The following is an 11,476-nucleotide window of genomic DNA, read 5'->3' on the forward strand; positions in this document are numbered from 1 at the left end:
AACTTCCTGGGGGCGTAAGAACGTGCAAGGCACGTGATCTTACAAACAACACGTGGATGGCGATAATTATATTCATGTTGGATGGGATGCTTAGCAGCCCCCGAGATTTTCTTTGCCAGCAAGAGAGAAGTCGCCACCAGATATCATCTCTCTCCATGCGAAATCTTAAATTCTCGAGGGTCATAGCATGGCTGGCATTCCATCAAATAAATTTGACCACGGCATGCACTTGCTTTCAGCTCTATGAAACGGTCTTTACATAGACTAACCTTGGAAACCATTCTTATCCTTACCCGGACCTCTAGGTACCTTCGACCAAAGGACAGTCAGTTTTAAATAAAATGAGACCTTCCGTTGAGAAAACACTTTTGATCTGTGAGCGTCTATATTTTCAACGAAAAAACAACTTTCTTATTGCCAAGGTTCCAATATTACTCTTGAATGTTCCTGGTACAAAATGCCCGTGGTATCCACTGCTTGAATCAAGAACTCAAGCACGTTCAATCAACTTCAAATGGCTTCCACTGCGTGCATTACGTTATCTTAATAAGAGTATTATTATTAAAGAACAAGTCAGATAGGTTATGCAAGATGCAACTGTGAGGAAGATAAACCTCTTATCGATTAAGAAAATGGCGAGCTAAATTTGTATATCGTTGTAACTGTAAATGTTGTATATGTAACCATCTCTATACTAGAAGATTGGCTGGCTATTCAATTGCGAACCCCAAACTGCTCTGAATGAATCAAAGCTACAGCAGTTTTATGAGTTGCCCAAGCGTCATCAAACAGCCTTGTTTGCCAGAAGCACGACTCTTCGTAGCTCATTGGCAATTCCTTGTAGAACAACTGGTTTCCGAATGACTCCATTGATTCCAATCTGCTTGCATTTGTCCCACACATCGTCATCAGAACTTGCTGTCAAGGCAATGATCAAAGGCCAACTACGACTTCTAAACTTCCGGATTCTCACTGCAATTTCAAATCCATCTAGCTCAGGCATCTGAAGATCCAAAATAACTATTTGGAAAGAAGATGCAGCTGGACCAATAGCACTAAGGCAGTCAAACCCAGATGAAACAGTAGCAACACTGCAACCTAGCTTCTCAAGCAGCTTCCGAGTCACAGCTCTGTTCAAATCATCAGCATCAGCTAACAGAACCTGCAAACCTCTGAAAAGAGAGTTGGAATGTGGGTGCTCTGAGGATTCTCCAGATTCAGAGATGGCTATTGATATGGATGGTCGAAGCTGAAACCGAAGAACAAACCCCATGCTTTCAGCAAGGCCTTCAGAATTGGGCACCATCCAGATCTTACCTTGCATCAGCTACCAAATACAAGGAGGTTAGAAAAAGAAAAGAAAAGAAAACACTTGACAGGGTAAAAAATGTGACGGGTATTTAGATGCATACTTGCTTCAACTGAGAAACTCAACCTAGCAATATGAAAGGAAAAGATTATTACACCTAACTAGTTATTTCCACGGGCATGACAAGCTGCTGAATTTTTCCACAACTTGCATTTCATCCAAACCTCAAAGCACCAATACTTTTCACTCTATAACATAAAGAACTAAGTTCTTTCCAACTATATATTTAATATATGACACCATCTAAGACAATTTATCAAGGCAAAATAATAAATATTGAAAATAAAAAACCTTCCAAAAAAGAAGAACCTGTAGTGCAGCTTCAAATAATACATTAACACACTCAAAAGACTCTAGGTTAATCATCTTGTCACAACCAAAGCCATCAACAGAGGTTGCTAGATGAGGATGATGCATTTCATCAGACAAAGATTGTGCTCCGTACGAGTAACTACCCTATTAGTATATAGAGACTGATTCTGTGCAATATCTGTAACCACACATATATATCTGAATCATCTTCACTGACAATGCATCTTGGACACAGAAATGAAAATCCTAATTATCAGTAGTTTCTGGTGTTTCAGGTCATAGCATTGGAAAAAGGATAGCTGTATGAGTGCATTTATACACACAAAGGCTATGATTCTTACATGGACCAGCTTTTTGCAAATGCTGAAGCTCAAGCCCTCCTCAACACCGTCACTAGCATGCCTCTTACCACTAAGTTGTGACATTGAAGTTGTGCCCTCTGACTCAGAAACACTACCGTTAATTGCAAATTCAAATCTGATATATACATCCCCATCAGAAATGCTTTGCCTCCAGGCTGCCCCTTTCTGATCATTCCTCTCCTGACTTCCATTCTCAGAGAAAACCCGAAGAACTGCAGATCCTCCTCCATTATTGCGATCAAGTAGGTTCCCAACCATATGCAAAATCACCTGAAAAACCCTCTTTTCATCGCCCATAACATGATCCGGCAGGGACTTGTCAACCTCAATTGAAAAACAGAAGCCCCTATAAACACACAAGCATTTGGCAAGGCAAGCTGCTTCTTTGATCATGGCATGTAACCCAAAAGATCTAATCTCCAAAGGAAATCTTCCACTATCCTTTGTAGAAATTTCAATCACATCATTTATCAAAGTTGATAGGACATTGCTAGTCCTCATCATTGCATCAACAATAATTCGTTGCTCACCACTCAAATTCCCATCCTGTATCATTGAAATCAAACCCAAGATCGAATGCATTGGCCTCTTCATCCCATCACTCATTACCTTCTGAAAAGCACCCCTAGCTTTGCTTGCCATCATTGCGTTCATTTTGGCCTGTTGCAATGCTCGGTTTTGCTCCTCCAACTTCTCCCTCATAAGCTGGGACTCTTCAAGAACTGCAGCATGGGAGAGAGCCACAGCCACCTGATCAGCTACCACCTTAATTATCTCTACTTCCTGGTTGGTCCAAGATCTGGGTTGTCCACCTGGGAGAACCAGCACCAATATTGCATAACAGGCCTCAATTATCTCAGGAGTCCCTCCTTTGAAATTGCAGACACGAAGGGTCGGCATTCGAATTGCAGCTACAGGCCCTGGCTCACCAGACTCCCCATGGCTTGCAGCAGCAAGTGCAGAGTCAGGCCTAAGAATGTTTACTGCTTCACTTTGTTTAATCCTAGCAACATCGGGATCAGTGATTGGAATTGAAAGATTATCTGAACTCATATAATTACCTCTATTTAACTCATGAGTCAAGTCCATCTGGGTTCTAATTTCATTAGGCATCCAAACAGCACAATTTTGCAACCCCAATGTCTTTGATAACTCAACAAGGGTAGTATACAGAATCGTATGTCTATCAAGCGATTTTCGAATCTCTTGAGTAAGCATACGAACATGCAACCCAGCTTCTTTCTGTTTCATTATAATCCCAACTTCACGACCAAGATCCCATGCCTTCTTCTTCAACATGAATTCTCTCACCTTAACTTTGAGAAGCAAAGGAATGAGAGTGAAAAGAGTAATAGCAGTGGCACAAGAAACCAGAGCAGTTAATATCTTGAAGACAGTTAGGGCAAGCATAAGCTGAAATGTGTGGGGGCCATAGGTCATGCCATTGATCAAATGGGTCAATCCACATAGAACAATGAAAGCAATGAACTCAAAGAGAACCCATTTAAATGGGATATTTGAGCAGCTAACGAAGTACAGCAGCTCAATAGGGATTGAAAAATAGGCCACAGCAATCAAGAAATCACTCACTCTTTGGCTCTCAAGAATACTGTCTATGCTCCATAAACTGCCCTCATCTTCACAATTACATCGAGAAAATTCGTTGTCGTTCGCAGATGCTGATATCAGGAATAAAAAAATCAACAGCAGCCCAGGAGCTAATGCTTTTAACATTGCGGCCAAAATGGGCTGCTCCCTCTATCTCAATCCATCTATGAGCTAAACAAGTTTGAGTCTCTCTTTTTTACAAAAACAAAATTTGCAAAGAAGCTGCCTTTAACTATAGAAATCAAACATCTCCAGCTTTAATTCTCATTTCCTGTAAGAAACAAAAACAAAACTCTAACAAGATTAAAATCCCATTGAGATTTTGAAGGAATTAATTAGGCGTAATTTGGGGATCTACAACAAATGCACTTAAATTAGTTATACTTCAGCATACCCTTCTCCCTTCTCTCTTCTCTCTGGATTTTAGATATATTATTAATTACTATTAAATAGAAGATGAAACAGTAACATAGAACATGACATTTTCACCGATAAAAAATTAAATAAAACTTCTTTTCTAGAGAAGAAAAGGAAAGATATCAAAGGCACAGGCCAAAAGATCAACCCCACTTATAAAAGAAAAACAGTTTAACCTGGATAAAAGAAATCAGCAATAAAAAAGATAAAAATCCACCAACTTTTCCTCTCTCACAAAAAATGAACAAAAACCCACTAATAAAAAAACAAGAAAAGACATTGCAGCCTAACAAGAGAAAGAGCACCCGTACCTTAAGAAACCCAGATGGATCTTTCTTTACTGATCTCTAACATGCAGTGGCATAGAAGCACACACAGAAAGTCATATGGTCATACACTTATACTTAAAGAGACGGGAAGAGCTGAAATCTGCAGTTACACATTTTATGTATGAGAAACCAATCCAAGCAATACATCTTCTTTTTATAGTAGAAGCAAAACCTTGTACTACCAAACTCCAACAGTGTTTTTTTCTCTCTCTTGGAAAAAATGAAAGAAAAAAATTGAGAGAGATGGAGGGATAGACACTCAATAGACCCAAAACCACCAACTGGTTTTGCACCAACTGTAATAGGTTATGTGTATATGAAGACCTAAGAAAATAGAATAAAAATCCCTTCTCTTTCGTGCAGAGGGAGATAGAGAGGGAGAAAAAACAGAACTCTGTAGCTAGATGTTAAGCAAATTTGAAACGAAGAAAAAAAATAAAAAAATAAGAAAAGAAAACGCTTTCTAGAGAGAGAGGGACTAAAGTGAACCGTCCCCGCCGCTGTTTTGTAGGAGAGAGAGAGAGAGAGAGAGAGAAGGAGGGAGAGACATTAGATATGGGGTGGGACCCGGTGGAGGGAACGAATACATACATGAAGAGAACTTGGACGCCCTTTTGAATCAACAAGTCCAAGTCATCCCTCAAAAGTTTTGTTTTATTTTTCTCTCTTTCTACCTGTCGAAAACGTTTCTTGTTTCTGCCAAAAACCGCTTCTTTCACTCTCTTCTTTAATTAATTTGCCTTTTTATTTTTTATTTTTATTTTTCTTCTTCCCTTGATGAAATCTTACCTTCCAAAACAAAACCACCGCCGGACCCTCCTTCCTGGTTGTTTTATCTGCAGATAAAAATCATCGAAACGAGTCGCTTGGATGACACGTGGCTCAAAGAAACTCTCGGATACAGGTGTTCATCACTACAGTGTAATGAGATGATTTTTGAAAATATTTATTCGATGGAAAATATATTAAAATAATATTTTTATTTTATTTGTTTTAGTTTTATATCATAATATCAAAATTATCCCTACAAATCTAAAAATATATCAATTTAATATTTTTTAGATAAAACAATTCATTATACAAAAACATTTATTAAAATTCCCTTTTGTTTGATGATAGTAGTTGTTTTTTGAATAGAAAATTCATAGAAATAAATTTATTTATTTTATAATTTATTTTTAATATCAACATATTAAAATCATTTTAAAAAAATAGAAATATTTTTAAAAAAATATTTTTTTATTTAATTTTTTTATTTAATTTTTGATATCAAATTGTTTAGGAATGAAGTTTTATATTTTTTTTCAATTTACTTTATGTGAAGTTATCTTGATCTCATGGATTTTTTTTCAACCTTCAACATTGAATATGTTAGAAATAGAGCTTTGTAATCTTTTTTTTATGAAGTTATATTAGTCTCATGACCCCAATCATAGTTTTAACATGTTGACTCGGGTCAATTTTATCTCATTTTAATTATTATTTTTATATTTCATCCTTCAATTTGTGTTGTTAGAAAACTTGGCTTTGTGAAAAAAAATTTATATTTGCTTTCTATATGGTTATTTTGATACTATAACCTAAGCCATAGGTTTAACAAGTTGATTCGATTTGTCTCTACTTATATTTTTTTGGTCATTTTCTAATTGAGTATTTTTTTTAATTGGGTTTTATAGTTTTTTTTTATTTTCTATCTATAGAGTTATTCTCGTGACCTGAGACATACGTTTAGTATGCTAGCTTTTATTTTCTTAGATCCTTTTACAATTGAATGATTTTTTTTTAATTTCACCCTACAACAACTCAATTTTTTTATTTAATTTTTTTAAAATTCATCTTTCAATATTAGGTTATTTGATAATCAAGTTTTGTAATTTTTTTTAACTTGCTTTATATGGAGTTATCCTAATTTTATGAATTTAGTTTTTTTTTTTCAACATTCAACATTAAATACATTAGAAATGGAGTTTTGTAAATATTTTTATTTTTTTATAAAGTTATTACATTCTCATGATCTAAATTGCAGGTTTAATAAGTTAATCTGAGTTGACTTATGATTTTTTTTCTTCTTATTTTTAATTTATTTTTTAATTTTATTATTTAATATTAAGTTAATTAAAAATTGATTTTAATATTTTATTTCTATAAGGTTATCTTAATCTTCTAACTCAAGTTATGAATCTAGCAAATTAACTTAAATTCACTTAAATAATATTTTTTTTATTTCTTTAATTTTAATATTTTATTTTTAATTTCATCTTGAAACTTTTAGAAACCTTTAGAAATTTAAAACTCTTTTTTAAATCCATCAAACCATGGTTTCACAATAAAGAGATCATTCAAACAAACTACTAAAAATAAAAGCCCTGTAAAATTAAATCTTTGAAATGGTACATCTAAACAAAACCCAAACATAAAGATTAAGGAATGAGAGCCACCTCTGGAGAGAGAGAGAGAAAGAGAAGGCTATAGATGAGAGGTTTTGAGGGTGTATATGGGTGTGTTATATATATAATTTTCTTTTTCCTTTGCAAAAAATAAATTAGAAAGCAGGTTCATTTATTGAAATAAAAACAAAAATTTTCAACAAAACAATAAGAAATACATCAAATATCACAACTATTTAAAAAAAATAAAACCATAATCTATAATAGTCATCTTAATATATTGTATTTGTGATATTATAATTATAGAATATTATTTTTATTTTATTCAAATTAAAAATTACCATAAAAAAATATAATGCTAACTAAAAAGATATATATATATATATATATATATATATATATATATATCAGATTTACAATAAAAATTAAATTCATGACTCTAACTAAACATGAAAAACATTGATGTAAAATTTTTTTTTAATAATTGCTTTGCTAAAAAGTATTTGTATATAAAAGAAAAAATTATTTTGTCTATTTTTTATTTGAAAAACAGTGAAAAACTTGTATTGAAAACTACGAAGAACCTCTAAAATATATTTTTCAAACTTGATATAAATTTGAAAAGCTAAAAAACAAATTTTTTTTATTTTTAAAGTGAAAAATATTGTATTTGAACACCAAGTTTTATTTTTATTTTTTTCAAATCTAATCTTTCAAAAAAAAATTAAAGTGCTATTCTATTTCTGAACCATCTATAAAGGTTATACATAAAGAAATATAATTTTCAAAGACTCCCTATAAAAAATAGGGATTGTGCTTCCTTTATCGCATATTTGTTACTTAGCATATATATGAAACATCAAGAAGAGTTGGGTGGTAGAACTTCTTAGTTACAAGATTTTCGATTTACTTTTTAAGTATAAATAGCGTAAACCTTTTAGTTTATGTTCAAGAACATCTTATCAAAACAATCGAGTCTAAGTTGATTGCATTTACCTACTGATGAGGTTGGAAAAAATCTTTGAAAGTATCGGTGGCACTTTTCTATTGGCTAATAAAACCAAATCTGAAGAACTTGGTAGGTTCTTCGACATCTGCAAAAAAAAAAAAAAAAAACAATCCAAAGCTAAAGTTAGTATAGTGTTTGTAGATGTGACAATGTGACAAGAAGAATAAACATTATTTTGGCTTAAATATTCTTTAAACCATGTTTAAATCTTGTATTAGATCTGTATTGTATCGACCTAAAGCCTTAGAAAGATGAGCTCTGGCCTCTTAACGTTGGCCACCCTTTACTTTTTAGTCTAAAAAGATAAAGTTACGCTTGTATTGATTTTATTAAGATAAATATATAAGAAACATCTAGGATATTTAATATAAATATCTAGAATATTTGTAGAGATATTTATGAAGGCGTATGTAGTGCATAAACAATTTATGTAGTTTTTTCAAGGCTTGCAAACATATATGTTCGAAAAACTTAACCTAGTAAGACTAGGAGAGATATACTTACAGTAGATAATGTTACATTTTGTTTATCATCAGAGCCCCTGAGTCCCAATGATACCTTTTATATGTTCAAGCTGTCATAAAAATAGTTTCTGATAATATAGCTTTGGCACATAGCCATGAGCATGGTTGCAGCGCGTAGTTATGAAAGTAATAGTAGGCGAGCTTCCAAGCTCACCATATTTGAGTTCATCCAAACATTAAACATATGTATAAATAGGTCTATCAAACTACCAAACTCATTATCTTTGGGTTCAGCCAAACGTTGAGCCCGTACTCTTTTAATGCTAGAGATATTTAATCCTGACAAGTCAGATATGTTTTATTTTGAGAAGTCAAAGATATTTTTTGCTGATAATTTAATCTTTTCTCTTCAATAAATAATGCAAGGAGGGTATAAAAGAAAAGGGTTCTATTTTTCTCCATGAAAAAATGGCATGTCTATTTTAGTGTTTTCTTATAAAATTTTACCGTCTTTTCTCTCAAACTATACTCATTTAATCATCAGAAAGCCCCAAATGCATAAGAAAGGACCTTTTACAAGTATTAAACATAATTCATCAATCACTTTATCAAGGATAAATGGATCAAATTATCAAAATCAGCAGATTAACCAAATATTCTAAATACCAACTTCCCCAATAAGCTCATAGGATAAACTTGATCCTCATCAATTGTGTTGTTGTTTGTAGGAAAATGATCAAAAATCAATTGATTACTCTTTCAAAAAGAAATTTATCACCATCCCTAAATTCCATCAAAGTTAGAGTCTTACAGTTTTGGAATGCTTTTAATAGGTACTAGTAGAATATTGGTTCAAACTGTACAACTTCAAGAATTATTATAGGCCAACGATTTCATCCAAGTTTCTAAATATGGGAGGGTAGACTATATCTAAATATATAAATTGTTTTCTCGTTTTCTAGTTATACTTTCACAACAATCAAACGAATTATGTTGATCTAGGAGGACTCCTTTTAGCGACCACTTAGAAAACTTCTATTAAAGAAACTCCATTCCCTCATATTTTTAGGGTAGAAAATATAATGTTATTTTGGTTTATTATACCTTAATGAGAGATAAAAATGTATTATAATCAATGACTAAGAATGTAAGTCTCTTGTATATGAATTAAATTATTCAAAATAATGATACTTTATACTCTCTATATTCTCCCTAAGGTAATATCCCCTTACCTTTCCATTGATGGGATGAATTCACTCTCCCTAGTATAATAACACATTTATTTTGAAAGGAATGAATGTATTTCTAGTACTATGACACATTTTAACTTGTAAGAGATTACTATAATTTCCTCGATGTGATTACATAATACATCTGAACTAATAAAAGGACGTTTAGAAATGATACCTTTTTTTATTTCAAGAAGGTAGGACCCCTCTAAATCCCATCAAGGTTAGATAATTCATTGCCCAGCACAAGAAATGCTTAATTAAATAAAGGTGTGGGACCTAAAAATATTTTACTAGGTATGGACATTAAACCTATAAATATTTTAATAAGTATGCGTGTTGAACCCAGAAATATTTTACCAAGTGTGCATGTTAGACCTAAATAAGATTTCTACATGAGGATCTTAGACTTATGAAAATCAATATTAAGATAAATTAATTTTATAAAAAGAAAATAGACGCGCGCGCGCGCGCACACACACATATGTGTGTGTGCGCGCGCGCGCGCGTCTATTTTTTTTTTTTTAAAAAAAAAAAAATAGACGCGCGCGCGCGCGCACACACACATATGTGTGTGTGCGCGCGCGCGCGCGTCTATTTTTTTTTTTTTAAAAAAAAAAAAATAGACGCGCGCGCGCGCGCACACACACATATATGTGTATAGAGGGGTATAAAGATCTAGCTCAGGCTTTTTAATTAGGTACTCTTCCTGTTAGGTTGCAACAACCCTAACCGGAAACATGTTTGTAAAATCAGGGACTAGGATTGAATGGAAGGTTGTACTAAAATCCACATGTATCCCCTTTAAGAGATTAAAGATGTTGGACATTGCAAGAAATATCTTGTCTTTCACTTTCTCGATTAAAGCTGCAGACCTTATGAAAAATCCTTAGAATTACCTAAAAAAGTTTTTAAAGCCTCCAACTTTGCCTAGGATGCTAAGCCTTTTCCCTGGAAACAACAAGCTTAGCCTGCGTAATAGTAAGCTCAATCTATAGATTAGTTTGAAAAACCCTTACTTCAAAGATCTTCTGTCTTAGGGGAACCACCTAGTTATAGGTAGTCTCAGGTGATTTTTTACAAAAGCCCAGTTTAAGGGCAAAGCCCTGTGCTCGTTCTTTTAGCATGGTTTAACATGGAATAAGCCACTTTAATGCTCTGCAGTTATGCTTTTACAACATATTTCTCCCTGTATAGTTATTCGAAAGTAGCTTGACTTATCCTGTTTGCAACCATGACCTCTATTGCATGACTCCTTTCAGTCACTCAAGGCCTCTGAAAGTAGGCACACATCATGAAGGTTTACCAAGAGTAATTGTTAAAAGTGGTAATCACCAAACCAAACTGAAAAAAGGGTAGCAACCTCCCTTGTAAAACAACTTAATAGTATCTTTGGGCTATTTTATTGACTTCACTCTCAGTTGAAGTTGACTCTAATACAACACAGTTATTCTCCTTATCAAGATTAAATGAGGCTTATTGTTTACTTCATAGAGACCCCTTCAGTAGTGGGAATAACCCTAGATGAGTTGTAGTCCTTATTTATGATTGATTGTCCCAATGAATCTTACAACTAACCACCTTCCCCCCTCCAGTTCTTGATATATGTTGGCTTCTCAACAAACAAGTTCTTCATGGCATCGATGTTTTTGTTGGTAAAGGTGAAGAACCACTACATGTCATTTATGTTATCGATGCTAGCAACCAGTTAATAATAGCTTCTAAAAACATTTATAGCAGGCTCGAGCTTAATTATCCTACAAAATTATTCACATAAAAAAAATGATTGTCCATCCATTGGGGTGCAACTTGCCTAGACCTAGTTGATAGCTAAACACATCCTTTACGAACCCTTTTAAAAAGAAAGGATTATAACATCATATACATACAGTTATGGGCGATAATTTCAAAAAAACCCAGGGTGGAGCCTAGAGTCTACTCATTGATACGCTCAACAAGGTTGGACATCTGAACCATGTACTCTTGAGGT

The 11,476-nt window shown here is 33.5% G+C and overlaps 1 protein-coding gene across 1 annotated transcript; it reads right to left on the reverse strand.

Annotated features, from left to right (window-relative positions):
- Window positions 1-411: 411 nt before the first annotated feature.
- Window positions 412-4,883, reverse strand: LOC105129953 (ethylene receptor 2). The gene is made up of 3 exons (XM_011032229.1): window positions 4,380-4,883; window positions 2,023-3,922; window positions 412-1,327 (listed from the first exon to the last, which is right to left on the reverse strand). The coding sequence occupies exons 2-3, from the start codon at window positions 3,775-3,777 to the stop codon at window positions 785-787; spliced, it is 2,298 nt and encodes a 765-aa protein (XP_011030531.1). The 5' UTR covers window positions 3,778-3,922; window positions 4,380-4,883; the 3' UTR covers window positions 412-784.
- Between the last annotated feature and the right edge of the window lie 6,593 nt (window positions 4,884-11,476).

The sequence above is a fragment of the Populus euphratica genome, unplaced genomic scaffold (genome assembly GCF_000495115.2).
Source record: "Populus euphratica unplaced genomic scaffold, PopEup_1.0 scaffold17.1, whole genome shotgun sequence".
Taxonomy (NCBI): Eukaryota; Viridiplantae; Streptophyta; class Magnoliopsida; order Malpighiales; family Salicaceae; genus Populus; species Populus euphratica.

Coding starts and splice junctions, on each gene's coding strand:
- LOC105129953 (XM_011032229.1), bottom strand. CDS start 3,777: ATGTTAAAAGCATTAGCTCCTGGGCTGCTGTTGATTTTTTTATTCCTG. Junction 1,328..2,022: donor TTTGCAAAAAGCTGGTCCAT/GTAAGAATCATA, acceptor TGTATTTGGTAG/CTGATGCAAGGTAAGATCTG.